At 41.3% G+C, this 15,973-nt stretch overlaps 1 protein-coding gene across 1 annotated transcript in view; it reads right to left on the bottom strand.

Moving 5' to 3' along the window:
- Positions 1-15,973, bottom strand: part of MEGF11 (multiple EGF like domains 11) — a 590,966-nt gene that overhangs the window by 80,060 nt on the left and 494,933 nt on the right. Inside the window, exon 12 of the mRNA XM_058156456.1 lies at positions 11,834-11,980. Within this exon, the coding sequence (XP_058012439.1) occupies positions 11,834-11,980 (147 nt within the window). The remainder of the gene's footprint in view (positions 1-11,833; positions 11,981-15,973) is intronic.

Raw genomic sequence — 15,973 nt, 5'->3', positions numbered from 1 at the left:
ACAAAGATGGGATTCAGCCGGCTTGGACCGGTTTGGGCGAACCGAATGTTAATTTTAATCTGGTTCGCCGAACTGGTAGTTGCAAGGGCTGGCTGACCCCACCCACCCTGCCCTGCCCCTCCCAGGAGTCTCCACACAGCCCGTTTTGGATGCCAGGTAAGTGCAGGGCCCGCGTGGAGGCCCTGGGAGGGCGAAAAATGGGCCAACTGGAAGTTCCAGAAGTCCGGAAACGGGCCCCCCCAAAGGTGAAAAATGGGCCCTCCCAGAGGCTTGAGGAAAGCCTCTGGAGCCTGGGAAGGGCAAAAAATGGGCCTACTGGAAGTACCAGAAGTCCGAAAACGGGCCCGTTTCTTGCCTCCGGAGGGGCTCCAGAGCCTGGAGGAGGCCATTTTTGCCTCTCAGAGGCTTGATTAAAGCCTCCGGATTCTGGGGAAGGCAAAAAGCCCCCCTCCCCCCATAGTACAGGAGGCTGAGTAGGCCACGCCCATCATGGCCATGCCCACCTAGCAACCGGGCTGACAACCGGTTGCTAAAATGTCTGAATCCCACCCCTGTATAATAAGGAAGTCCTTATTTAGCACGTGCCTCATTTAGTGACTGGTCAGTTGCAACAGGGATGAAAAATAATGAGCAATCCTTGCACTGAGAACCTTTGCAGGTTTTGGAAACTGAAATCAGATCAGAAATACAGTTTCATTTAAGCAACCACTTGGCTAAACAATTAAGTTGCCAGTTCCAGCCTTCCATCCTTTATAAGGTAGGTAAAATGAGGACCCAGATTGTTGGGGGGCAATAAGTTGACTTTGTATATAGTATACAAATGGATGAAGACTATTGCTTGACATAGTGTAAGCCGCCCTGAGTCTTCGGAGAAGGGCGGGATATAAATGCAAAAAAAAAAAAAAAAGGATGTGAATAAAAAAAAAATACAGAAATAACTTTTCTTATTTATTTATTTAATTTATTTTTCACATTTTTATACCGCCCTTCTCCGAGGACTCAGGGCGGTGTATAGCATAAATAAAACATAAATACCAAAAAATAAAATAAAATAAAATACAATATTAATTTAAAAATATAATTCAATAAGCTGAGTAATTAAATGAGTATATAAAATTCTAAAAATGAATTAAACCCCTTAAAAACCCCACTAAAAACCCCTCAATAAAATCGTTAGGCCAGCCCTGCTTGGTGAAAGAAGAAAATTTTGAGCTCGCGCTTAAAGGTCCGAAGATCAGGGAGAAGACGTAGCCCCACAGGCAGTTCATTCCACAGGGCCGGAGCCCCCACAGAGAATGCTCTTTCCCTGGGGGCCACCAGCCGACATTGTCTGGCCGATGGCACCCTGAGGAGGCCCTCCCTGTGAGAGCGCACCGGTCGATGGGAGGCTACTGGCGGCAGCAGGTGGTCCCGTAAGTATCCCGGTCCCATGCCATGGAGCGTTTTAAAGGTGAAGACCAAAACGTTGAATCGCACCCGGAGGACCACCAGTAACCAATGCAGCCTGCGCAGGAGAGGTGTTACATGGGAGCTACGAGATGCTCCCTCTATCCCCCGCACGGCCGCATTCTGCACCAGTTGGAGCCTCCTGGTGCTCTTCAAGGGGAGCCCCATGTAGAGAGCATTGCAGTAATCTTCTTAGAGTAGCTAAGTAGCTTCTTAGAGCTACTTTGGGAAGTTGATTAATTGTAGGAGCTGAAGCAAAAACCAAGAAGGGGGTCATAACTATGCCCCCATCATCAATGTCACACACATTGTGTGACATTGATGAACATATAAATCAGGCAGGGCTTCAGTGAACGGAAGATAAATTAGGAAATAGAGAAGAAAAAGTGAAATAATCCTATTACTCATAACGGGAACATCCAAAATTGTATTTAACATCGATAGAACATTTGTCTTTTCTTTCTCTGATTTATATTCAATACTGTACGGTACCTAAATAGCAGAATATGATGAACCTAAGCATAATGTACAAACATCATTGCACTGAAATAACGTTATATATAAAAAGGATTGAGCCCGTTCTATTTTAACACTTCATGCATAAATTATAGCCTCTTCAAATGTCACTCATTTAATCACGATTCTCTATAATATTCTCGTCTGATTTATTAGCCCTGTTATATTTTTAGCGGTACTTCAGCATGTACTTCCGGTTGTGATGCTTTAACCAGCAGAGACACTCCTCGGGTTACAACGGCAAAATTGCCGTTGCTAAGTGATGTGGTGGGAAAGCCCAAAGTTACACGACTGCAGTGCTTGGCGAAAGCAGCCCTGGCAAAGTCAGTTGTCATTATGGACCACAGGACCAAACAGGTAGTTAAATGGGAAGAGCTTGGAGCCTCAGGTAAGGGGTGTCCAGGGGGGGGAGAGATACTCTGGGAGAGCCAGCACAGCAGCTTGGGAGTTGGAAAAGCATGGAGGGCAACGGGACGACTCCCATTGGCTCCACATTCAATTGGAATAGAATAGAATAGAATAGAATAGAATAGAATAGAATAGAATAGAATAGAATAGAATAGAATAGAATAGAATAGAATAATGGAAAATAAGAATAGAACAGAATAAGGAATAGAATAGAATTAGAATTAGAATTAGAATTAGAATAGAATAGAATAGAATAGAATAGAATAGAATAGAATAGAATAGAATAATGGAAAATAGGAATAGAATAGAACAGAATAAGGAATAGAATAGAATTAGAATTAGAATTAGAATAGAATAGAATAGAATAGAATAGAATAGAATAGAATAATGGAAAATAGGAATAGAATAGAACAGAATAAGGAATAGATTAGAATTAGAATTAGAATTAGAATTAGAATAGAATAGAATAGAATAATGGAAAATAGGAATAGAATAGAACAGAATAAGGAATAGAATAGAATAAGAATAAGAATTAGAATAGAATAGAATAGAATAGAATAGAATAGAATAGAATAGAATAATAGGTAGAATAGAGTAAAATAGAATAATTAATGTAGCGTAGAGTAGAATGGAACAGGAATAGGAATAGGACTGGAATGGAATGGAATGGAGTGGAACGGAACGGAACGGAATGGAACAGAATAGAATAGAATAGAATAGAATAGAATTTTTATTGGCCAAGTGTGATTGGACACACAAGGAATTTGTCTTGGTGCATATGCTCAATGCAGAATGGAATGGAATGGAATGGAATGGAATGGAATGGAATAGAATAGAATGCAGAATGGAATGGAATGGAACAGAACACAACAGAACACAACAGAATGCGGAATGGAATGGAATGGAATGGAACAGAGCAGAGCAGAGCAAAACAGAGCAGAACAGAATACAGAGAAGAAGAGAAGAGAAATCACCTTTAAATTGAAACCCCATTGCATGGTCAAATTAAGCCCCAGTTTCTTTCCTCTCTCTAGAGTTCCCGGAGTTACAATTTGAAACTCCCGGGGACTTCACTGTGGCCAAAAAAAAAAAAAAAAAAAAAGTCCCCCCACCCCGACCTTTGCTTCCCTGACACTTTCAGGCTTGGTCTTGTTGCAACATCACAGAAACCCGGCCAGCCGCAGGAAGCCAGGACCTGTAATGGAAGTCCTGCGAGGTCATTAAGGGAGCCGGCTGCCCCCCCCCCCCGGAGGTCGAGACAGTAGCGGCTTTAAATAGAAGGAGAACAGCAGCCAATTATTTTGGAAGGCAGAGCAGATGCCTTGTGGCAAGAACAGCTTGAGGAGCAGGAGAGGACTTCTGCTCAACATTACGAGAGTTATTTGTAACGATGAAGATCCTGGCGCGGGAAAGAGACCTCCGGGATACGATGATTAAACTCTGAGTAGGTCTCCCAGCTACTTTGGGTGAGTTCCAGACGTAGGGAGGTCGGTTATCAAATTATTCATAAGGATTAGAAGACATTTTTTCCCACAGATGTCCGCCTGCAGTGGGGGATTGGTGAGGAAATAATGATGAAGCCAATTATTTCCCTCTCCCCTCCCAACTTTACAACTTATATGCTGCTCCATTTCCGCAGACTCTGAGTCGCTTCCCTTATAAATGTCAGAAGATGATACATTAAAGTCAGTTATAGGTAGTCCTTGGTTTATGACCATTTGAAACAGCCCGTGGGTTAACTGGTTTTGCTTTGGGGTTCTCTTAGCCACGGGACCCCCCCCCTTTCTTTCCCCTCTAGGGCTGTCTTGGGCAACAAATAGGGGCGAGAAATAGCAATAGCACTTATATACTGCTTCCCAGTGTTTTATAGCCCTCTCTGAGCGGTTTACAGAGTCAGCCTCTTGCCCCCAATAATCTGGGTCTGCTGGCAGTTGGCAGAGTTAGTCTGCAATGCTGCATTCTAACCACTGTGCCACCATACCAATAGGATAGGGTAGGATAGGATAGGATAGGATAGGATAGGATAGGATAGAATAGAATAGAATAGAATAGAATAGAATAGAATAGAATAGAATAGAATGGAATGGAATAGAATAGAATAGAATAGAATGGAATAATTGGTAGAGTAAAGTAGACTAGAATAATTAATGCAGAGTAGAGTAGAGTAGAATAGAATAGAATAGAATAAAAATAGATGATGGATAGGATAGGATAGGATAGGATAGGATAGGATAGGATAGGATAGGATAGGATAGAGTAGGATAGAACAATTGGTAGACTAGAATAATTCTAGAGTAGACTAGAATAATTAATGTGGAGTAGAGTAGAGTAGAGTGGAGTAGAGTAGAATAGAATAGAATAGAATAACACTTAGACTTCTATACCACTTCATAGTACTTTACAGCCTTCTCTAAGCAGTTTACAGAATCAGCCTCTTGCCCCCAACAATCTGGGCCCTCATTTTACCATCCTCAGAAGGATGGAAGGCTGAGACAGCCTTGAGCCTGGTGAGAATTGAACTGCCAAAATGCTGGCAGCCAGCAAGCACCAGAAGTAGCCTGCAGTTCTGCACTCGAACCGTTGTGCCACCACAGCTCTTAACAACTGCATTGATTCACTTCACAACAGTGGCAAGAAAGGTCATAAAATGGGACAAAATCTACTTAACAGCTGTCTTGCTTAGCAACAGAAATTTTGGGCACAATAGGGATGGTACGTTGTCCTGTAGTGCCATACCACTGGCAACATGGATAAGAATAGGATAGAATAGAATAGAATAGAATGGAATGGAATGGAATGGAATGGAATGGAATGGACTGGGCTGGGCTGGGCTGGACTGGACTGGACTGGACTGGGATAGGATGGGATGGAACAGAATACAGAATAGGATAGGATAGGATGGGATGGGATGGGATGGGATGGGATGAAATGGAATGAAATGGAATGGAACGGAACGGAATACAGAATAGATAGGATAGGATAGGATGGAATAGAATGTAATGGAACAGAATACAGAATAAGATAGGATAGGATAGGATAGGATGGGATGGATGGATGGATGGGATGGGATGAAATGGAATGAAATGGAATGGAACGGAACGGAATACAGAATAGATAGGATAGGATAGGATGGAATAGAATGTAATGGAACAGAATACAGAATAGGATAGGATAGGATAGGATAGGATGGGATGGGATGAGATGGGATGGGATGGAATGGAACGGAACAGAATACAGAATAGATAGGATAGGATAGGATGGGATGGGATGGGATGGGATGGGATAGGATGGGATGGGATGGGATGGGATGGAATGAAATGGAATGGAATGGAATACAGAATAGATAGGATAGGATAGGATGGGATGGGATGGAACAGAATGTAATGGAACAGAATACAGAATAGGATAGGATAGGATAGGATAGGATAGGATAGGATAAGATAAGATAAGATAAGATAAGATAAGATAAGATAAGATAAGATAAGATAAGATAAGATAAGATAAGATAAGATAAGATAAGATAAGATAAGATGGGATGGGATGGGATGGAATGAAATGGAATGGAATGAAATAAAATGGAATGGAATGGAACGGAATACAGAATAGGATAGGATAGGATAGGATAGAAGCAGCCTTGAGCCGATGAGACTCGAACTGGAGAATTGCAGAAGAGAAGAGCAATCTAACAGACTAGATCAGAAGTTGAGCGCCAGTTTTGGGCCTACAGCAAGGTTCTCCAAAATGGTTAGTATCAGCCCCCATGAGCTGAAATCACTATCCATTGTTGTTGTTGTTGTTGTTGCTGTTATTATTCGCAGTGGTATTAATTACAGTAGTGCAGGTAGTCCTCGACTTACCACAGTTCATTTAGTGACCATTCGAAGTTGCAACGGCACTGGAAAAAAGCAACTTAGGCCCATTTTTCAGATCTATGACCGTTGCAGCATCCCCCCATGGTCAGGTGATCAAAATTCAGATGCTTGGCACCTGACTCACATCTATGACGGTCGGAGTGTTCTGGGGTCATTCTGACAGGCGACCTTCTGAGAAGCAAAGTCAATGGGGAAGCCAGATTCATTTAACAACCTCGTTATTAACAGTCACAGTGACTCACTTTATAACTGTGGCCGGAAAGGTCATAAAATGGGACAAAATCTACTTAACAGCTGTCTTGCTTAGCAACAGAAATTTTGGGCACAATAGGGATGGTACGTTGTCCTGTAGTGCCATACCACTGGCAACATGGATAAGAATAGGATAGAATAGAATAGAATAGAATGGAATGGGATGGAATGGAATGGAATGGACTGGGCTGGCTGGGCTGGACTGGACTGGACTGGACTGGGATAGGATGGGATGGAACAGAATACAGAATAGGATAGGATAGGATGGGATGGGATGGGATGGGATGGGATGAAATGGAATGAAATGGAATGGAACGGAACGGAATACAGAATAGATAGGATAGGATAGGATGGAATAGAATGTAATGGAACAGAATACAGAATAGGATAGGATAGGATAGGATAGGATGGGATGGGATGGGATGGGATGGGATGGGATGAAATGGAATGAAATGGAATGGAACGGAATACAGAATAGATAGGATAGGATAGGATGGAATAGAATGTAATGGAACAGAATACAGAATAGGATAGGATAGGATAGGATAGGATGGGATGGGATGAGATGGGATGGGATGGAATGGAACGGAACAGAATACAGAATAGATAGGATAGGATAGGATGGGATGGGATGGGATGGGATGGGATGGGATGGATGGGATGGGATGGATGGAATGAAATGGAATGGAATGGAATACAGAATAGATAGGATAGGATAGGATGGATGGGATGGAACAGAATGTAATGGAACAGAATACAGAATAGGATAGGATAGGATAGATAGGATAGGATAGGATGATAAGATAAGATAAGATAAGATAAGATAAGATAAGATAAGATAAGATAAGATAAGATAAGATAAGATAAGATAAGATAAGATAAGATAAGATAAGATGGGATGGATGGGATGGAATGAAATGGAATGGAATGAAATAAAATGGAATGGAATGGAGCGGAATACAGAATAGATAGGATGGGATGGAACAGAATGTAATGGAACAGAATGTAATGGAACAGAATGTAATGGAACAGAATACAGAATAGGATAGAATAGAATAACACTTAGACTTCTATACCACTTCATAGTACTTTACAGCCTTCTCTAAGCAGTTTACAGAATCAGCCTCTTGCCCCCAACAATCTGGGCCCTCATTTTACCATCCTCAGAAGGATGGAAGGCTGAGACAGCCTTGAGCCTGGTGAGAATTGAACTGCCAAAATGCTGGCAGCCAGCAAGCACCAGAAGTAGCCTGCAGTTCTGCACTCGAACCGTTGTGCCACCACAGCTCTTAACAACTGCATTGATTCACTTCACAACAGTGGCAAGAAAGGTCATAAAATGGGACAAAATCTACTTAACAGCTGTCTTGCTTAGCAACAGAAATTTTGGGCACAATAGGGATGGTACGTTGTCCTGTAGTGCCATACCACTGGCAACATGGATAAGAATAGGATAGAATAGAATAGAATAGAATGGAATGGAATGGAATGGAATGGAATGGAATGGACTGGGCTGGGCTGGGCTGGACTGGACTGGACTGGACTGGGATAGGATGGGATGGAACAGAATACAGAATAGGATAGGATAGGATGGGATGGGATGGGATGGGATGGGATGAAATGGAATGAAATGGAATGGAACGGAACGGAATACAGAATAGATAGGATAGGATAGGATGGAATAGAATGTAATGGAACAGAATACAGAATAGGATAGGATAGGATAGGATAGGATGGGATGGGATGGGATGGGATGGGATGGGATGAAATGGAATGAAATGGAATGGAACGGAACGGAATACAGAATAGATAGGATAGGATAGGATGGAATAGAATGTAATGGAACAGAATACAGAATAGGATAGGATAGGATAGGATAGGATGGGATGGGATGAGATGGGATGGGATGGAATGGAACGGAACAGAATACAGAATAGATAGGATAGGATAGGATGGGATGGGATGGGATGGGATGGGATAGGATGGGATGGGATGGGATGGGATGGAATGAAATGGAATGGAATGGAATACAGAATAGATAGGATAGGATAGGATGGGATGGGATGGAACAGAATGTAATGGAACAGAATACAGAATAGGATAGGATAGGATAGGATAGGATAGGATAGGATAAGATAAGATAAGATAAGATAAGATAAGATAAGATAAGATAAGATAAGATAAGATAAGATAAGATAAGATAAGATAAGATAAGATAAGATAAGATAAGATGGGATGGGATGGGATGGAATGAAATGGAATGGAATGAAATAAAATGGAATGGAATGGAACGGAATACAGAATAGGATAGGATAGGATAGGATAGAAGCAGCCTTGAGCCGATGAGACTCGAACTGGAGAATTGCAGAAGAGAAGAGCAATCTAACAGACTAGATCAGAAGTTGAGCGCCAGTTTTGGGCCTACAGCAAGGTTCTCCAAAATGGTTAGTATCAGCCCCCATGAGCTGAAATCACTATCCATTGTTGTTGTTGTTGTTGTTGCTGTTATTATTCGCAGTGGTATTAATTACAGTAGTGCAGGTAGTCCTCGACTTACCACAGTTCATTTAGTGACCATTCGAAGTTGCAACGGCACTGGAAAAAAGCAACTTAGGCCCATTTTTCAGATCTATGACCGTTGCAGCATCCCCCCATGGTCAGGTGATCAAAATTCAGATGCTTGGCACCTGACTCACATCTATGACGGTCGGAGTGTTCTGGGGTCATTCTGACAGGCGACCTTCTGAGAAGCAAAGTCAATGGGGAAGCCAGATTCATTTAACAACCTCGTTATTAACAGTCACAGTGACTCACTTTATAACTGTGGCCGGAAAGGTCATAAAATGGGGCAAAACTCACTTAACAACTGTCTTCCTTAGCAACATAAATGTTCGGCTCAATTGTGGTCATAGTTTGAGGATTACCTGCATTTATTGAATTATTTTCATATAATACAGTAAATATCTGGGGATCCATGAAAGTTCATAAAGGGGTGAAGGAGCGGAAGAATTTGGCCAGAATTTAAAATTTTAATCCAACCAATATCGATCAATACAACCCATGCAAACAAAAACTGTTTGAGATCCTCCATAATTGTTTTTTGTTTTTTTTTACATTTATATCCCACCCTTCTCCGAAGACTCAGGGCGGCTTACAGTGTATAAGGCAATAGTCTCATTCTATTTGTATATTTTTACAAAGTCAACTTATTGCCCCCCCAACAATCTGGGTCCTCATTTTACCTACCTTATAAAGGATGGAAGGCTGAGTCAACCTTGAGCCGGGCTCGAACCTGCAGTAATTGCAGGCTTTGTGTTCTTAATAACAGGCCTTACCAGCCTGAGCTAAACCGGCCCAAGAAGTGGCGCAGAGGTCTTGGGAGCAAAATGATTTTGGAAACACTGCTGTAGCGCAGGGGCCTCCAAAACTGGCAAGTTTAACTCTTGTGGGCTTCAACTCCCAGAATTCCCCAGCCAACCATAGGAGGGGGAATTCCACAATTCCACATGCGAGTTGATAGCCACAAGTCTTAAAATTGCCAAATTTGGACATCCTACTGTAGAGTATGGCCAAAACAGCCATGACGGTCACAATTAACACCAATGGGTTTTGGGACCCTATCTTACACATTGGCTCAAAATTAACATAAAATAGGTAAAGATAAAGGTTCCCCTTACATACTGTATGTGCTAGTCGTTCCTGATTCTAGGGGTGGTGCTCATCTCCGTTTCAAAGTCAAGAGCCAGCACTGTCCAAGTCGTCTCCATGGTCAGGTGATCAAAATTCAGATGCTTGGCACCTGACTCACATCTATGACGGTCGGAGTGTTCTGGGGTCATTCTGACAGGCGACCTTCTGAGAAGCAAAGTCAATGGGGAAGCCAGATTCATTTAACAACCTCGTTATTAACAGTCACAGTGACTCACTTTATAACTGTGGCCGGAAAGGTCATAAAATGGGGCAAAACTCACTTAACAACTGTCTTCCTTAGCAACATAAATGTTCGGCTCAATTGTGGTCATAGTTTGAGGATTACCTGCATTTATTGAATTATTTTCATATAATACAGTAAATATCTGGGGATCCATGAAAGTTCATAAAGGGGTGAAGGAGCGGAAGAATTTGGCCAGAATTTAAAATTTTAATCCAACCAATATCGATCAATACAACCCATGCAAACAAAAACTGTTTGAGATCCTCCATAATTGTTTTTTGTTTTTTTTTACATTTATATCCCACCCTTCTCCGAAGACTCAGGGCGGCTTACAGTGTATAAGGCAATAGTCTCATTCTATTTGTATATTTTTTTACAAAGTCAACTTATTGCCCCCCCCCCCCCAACAATCTGGGTCCTCATTTTACCTACCTTATAAAGGATGGAAGGCTGAGTCAACCTTGAGCCGGGCTCGAACCTGCAGTAATTGCAGGCTTTGTGTTCTTAATAACAGGCCTTACCAGCCTGAGCTAAACCGGCCCAAGAAGTGGCGCAGAGGTCTTGGGAGCAAAATGATTTTGGAAACACTGCTGTAGCGCAGGGGCCTCCAAAACTGGCAAGTTTAACTCTTGTGGGCTTCAACTCCCAGAATTCCCCAGCCAACCATAGGAGGGGGAATTCCACAATTCCACATGCGAGTTGATAGCCACAAGTCTTAAAATTGCCAAATTTGGACATCCCTACTGTAGAGTATGGCCAAAACAGCCATGACGGTCACAATTAACACCAATGGGTTTTGGGACCCTATCTTACACATTGGCTCAAAATTAACATAAAATAGGTAAAGATAAAGGTTCCCCTTACACATACTGTATGTGCTAGTCGTTCCTGATTCTAGGGGGTGGTGCTCATCTCCGTTTCAAAGCCGAAGAGCCAGCACTGTCCGAAGTCGTCTCCGTGGTCATGTGGCCAGCATGATTCAATGCCAAAGGCGCACAGAACGTTGTTCCCTTCCCGCCAAAGGTGGTCCCTATTTTTCTACTTGCATTTTTTACGTGCTTTCAAACTGCTAGGTTGGCAGAAGCTGGGACAAGTAACGGGAGCTCACCCCATTACATGGCAGCACTAGGGATTCGAACCGCTGAGCTGCCGACCTTTTGATCAACAAGCTCAGCATCTTAGCCACTGAACCACTGTGTCCCTTAACATAAAATACAGTACAATAAAAACTGCTAATATGCTTCCTGTCCACATATGAGCTGTCCTTTCAGTGGTCCAGTTTTCCTACCATCACATGCAAAAATATGATTTGTCAGCAAGTTCGGGCGGGATTCGGGAAGAGAAACCTGCATCAAAAGGAGGAACTGCCAAGTGGGATTTATAAGGCAAAGCATGAGATTCTTACTTCTCTGGCACATGGGTCCACGATAGCCCGGGGCGCACTCACAGATCCCATCTTCCGGAGAGCAGGAACCGCCATTTTCACAGTTGCAGGCAATGGAGCAGTTGGGTCCCCAACGACCGGGCGAACACACGCTGTCGCAATGGATGCCTGTGGGGAAAGCAAAGATGGGGATATGAATTGTGCAGGAAAGGAGGACTGACTCATGTATTGGTGGAAAGGAGATTTGTACTCTGCTCGGGACATACTTGGGTTTCAAACGCAGGAGGGTTGCGTCGTCAGCATACGAGGTGTGTATCCTAGAAAGTCTGTGGGGTTTGAAGGAAAAGCCAAGCAAGTTCATTTTGGAATCTGACGCAAAGTTAAACTTTTTTTTTAAAGGAATAAGCTCTCACCCCCCCCTTTTTTTGTTATTTGTGGTTGCTTACTGAAGTATTTATCAACCTAGCAACATTAAGGCGCATGGCCTTAAACTCCCAGAATTCCCCTGCTAGCATGCTGGCTGAGGAATTCTGGGAGTTGAAGTCCACAGATATTTGAGGGGTTGCCACAAATATAAGAGGGGATCAACCTATTTTCCAAAGCACCAGAAGGCAGGACAAGAAGCAACGGATGGAAACTAATCAAAGAGAGAAGCAACCTGGAATTAAGGAGAAATTTCCTGACAGTGAGAACAAGTATTCAGTGGAACAATTTGCCTCCAGAAGTTGTGGGTGCTCCATCACTGGAGGCTTTTAAGAAGAGACTGGACAATCATTTGTCTGAAATGGTATAGAGTCGCCTGCTCGAGCAAGGGGTTGGAGTAGAAGACCTCCACAGTCCCTTCTAATTGTTATTCTATGTTCTAAGATGCTTGCTGGGGAATTCTAGGAGTTCAAGTCTAGACATTTGTGATGGAATGTAGTGAGGAGGTAGATCCCCAGATGGGAGGGGGAGCATTACAGAGGAGTAAGAGGCAACTCAGCTCAGGTATCATGCGTGAGAGAAAGGAGGTGAAGAGCGACTCTCCCTAATAGTTCTCAGAGTTTATGATAGATGTAGATCATAGAGTCTTTAGTCTGGCAAGATTCTGTCTATAGATGTGAAACAATAAAGAACTCAGCTTGGAAGGTTCTTGGTTTTGCCAGACTAAACTATTTACTAAATCTGCACTACTATTAATCTTCTCATCGTTCCCATCACCCATCTCCTTCCTCTTATGACCGTAACTTTATTGCTTGTATTCTTACGATTTATACTGATATTGATTGTTTCCTGATTGCTTATTTGTAGCCTATGACTATCATTAATTGTTGTATCATTAAGTGTTAAATTTGCACCCTATGACTATCATTAAGTGTTGTAAGTGTTGTACCTTGATGAAGGTATCTTTTCTTTTATGTACACTGAGAGCATATGCACCAAGACAAATTCCTTGTGTATCCAATCACACTTGGCCAATAAAAATTCTCTTTTCTTCTAAAGCACTCTACTCTCTGCATCTACCATACACCCTGAGAACTATTAGGGAGGGACTTCCGGTGGTTTCGTTTTCCCCGAGGAGGACGCCTGGAATGGCGTCCCGAACTGAGATTCTGTAAAAGTTGGTGAAACAGCGGGAGAACGGCTGTTAGCCAGCTTCAAAGCTTTTCTCTGGGTGAAAGAGAATAGCGAAGAGTGGCTGGATAGCAGAAGATTGCCCCAGGGGCTCTGCTTTCTTATGCAGAGTCTCGGAGGGCTGCCTGCATAACCCAGCCCCACTCCAGACTTGGCTCGATCCTGTTAATTAAGCAGGACAAGAGGAAAACGCCCACCTCTGCTCAATTGATTCCGTTTTGAATAACTTAAAGCAGACGGGGCAAATACAAGTGATCGATTACTGGGGAAGCAAGAAGAGAGCTGACTTCTACTCCTTTTAAAAGGGAAAACTTTTCTCACTTGAACTTAGTGAAGGAAGAAATGGCGTCTGAGAGGAAGTGGATTGGAGGCTGCTTGTGAGAGAAAGTGAAGTTCGTCTTTGTGGATTTTAGCTGAATAGAAGCTTTCCAGAGGAGGCAAGGTGAAAGTTTTTATTTTACAACTTTAATTGGAGACTTTTTGAGACTTTGAGATTTTATAATTCTAATTAGAGACTTTACTTAAATTAAAATGGCTTCTAAGCCACCAAAAGTTCCATGACGAGAAGGGGTCTGAAACTAATTTAGAAGATATATTAAAGGAACAGAATAGAGTTTCTGAAGAGCGATTTAAAGAAATTATGAATAATATTCATGGTGTGAAGGATCAACTTAGGGAAGAAATTAAAGAGACTAATAAAAAAATTAGAGAAGATTTATTGATGGTTTTCAAGGTTTGGCAAAAAATTTGGAAGTAATGGAGGATAAAGTGGAAGTAATTAGTCAAGCAAATCAGTATTTGGATAATAAAGTTGGAGAGCTTCAAAATAAAGTGGATAAAAATGAGGATCATGTGGTGGTATTGCAATATAGAGCGTTGGAGAAGGCTTTGAGAATCTTCAAGACCGGAAGGAAGAAGATCTTAAAAAAGTTATATCAGAAGCCTTAGCTGAAATGTTAGGCATGGACCCTCGAGAAGTTGATTTTCAAATTGATAAGGCATATAGGGTTAATTCTTGGGTAGCGAGGCAGAAAAAGCTCCCAAGAGATATTGTAATTTACTTTTTAACTTCTACAATAAGAAATCAGATTTTGCAAGCTACATACCAAAAGAAATTGCAAATAGCAGAACAGGAGGTGTTGGTTTTGAAAGAGATCCCTGCTAAAATGTTAAAGGATAGAAGGATTTTAGGTTTTTACACAAGAGCTTAAGAAGCATCAGATTCAATATAGATGGGAGGTTCCAATTGGTTTAACAGTATTTTTCAAGGCAGGAGATATCGAATTGATACTGAATTGAAAGCAAAGATTTTCTTTTAATGTATTGAAAGTGGATGTAGAAACAGTGGATAAAAGTCTTCAAGAGAAACAGAGTGGGAAGCTGAAACTGCACCTGTGATATCAGTACCTCAAGAACAATCTCAAGAACAAAGAGTGACAAGGGAGCTATTAGGCGTAAGGAGATGGAGGAACGACTTCAAAGACAGGAACGGATTCTACTACTGAAGCTGTGGGAGGAGCCAAGTCAAGAGTGAGGGTCTTCAGCTAATTGCTCAGAAGCTTCAAGAGGCCAGAGATGGCAAATAAATTTTGACATGGAATGTTAATGGTTTAAATTCAGCACAGAAAAGAAGAAAAATATTCCATTATTTGAAACAATTTAAAAATGATGTGATATGTTTGCAAGAGACACATATAAAATTATCAGATCAGAAATATTTGATTAATTGAAATTAGGTAAACATTTTGTTTCTTCTGCTCGAATAAGAAAAATGGTATAGTTATATATTTGAAGAAAAATATATCAAGTAAATTAATTGAAACGGATATTCAAGGAAGATATATTGCTATTGAATTGATTTTAGAAGGAAAAAAGACACTTGTGATTGGCATATATGCACCTAATCAACAACAAGAAAAATTTTATAAACTGTTACATGAAAAATTGACTTTTTGGGACTATAAAACATTTATTATATTAGGGGATTGGAATGGTGTAATGGACACTAGAAGAGATAAAAGAACTCTTTCTAAGAAAATTCCTATGCATGCAAAATTGCCTAAATCTTTTTTTGATTTGATGGAAGATTTTGAGTTGAAAGATATATGGAGAAGGCAGAATTTTGATGATAGAGATTATACTTATTTTTCGGACAGGCATCAATCTTTTTCACGTATTGATTTTATATTAATTACCAATGACTTGCTTTCTAGGGTTAGGAAAACAAAGATATTTCCAAGGTGTTTAACTGATCATAGTCCGGTATGGATGGAGTTGCAATATGAAGGTGGAAGAAGATCATGGAGAATAAATGAAAATTTGTTTAGATATGAGGATAATGTAAATCAATGTAAAAAACAAATGAAAGAATTTTTTGATTATAATTTGGGAAAGGGAACCTCGATAGAAATGGTGTGGGACGCGAGCAAGGCCTTTATGAGAGGAAATTTGATATATATTAATAGTAGACAGAGGAGAAAACTACAAAAACAGCGTAGGGATTTAGAAGAGGAAATTCAGAGGAAACAACAATTATTGGTATATAAT

The sequence above is a fragment of the Ahaetulla prasina genome, chromosome 13 (assembly GCF_028640845.1).
Source record: "Ahaetulla prasina isolate Xishuangbanna chromosome 13, ASM2864084v1, whole genome shotgun sequence".
NCBI lineage: Eukaryota > Metazoa > Chordata > Lepidosauria > Squamata > Colubridae > Ahaetulla > Ahaetulla prasina.
Note: the sequence above shows the minus strand (reverse complement) of the source record. Positions and strands in the feature narration are given on the sequence as shown.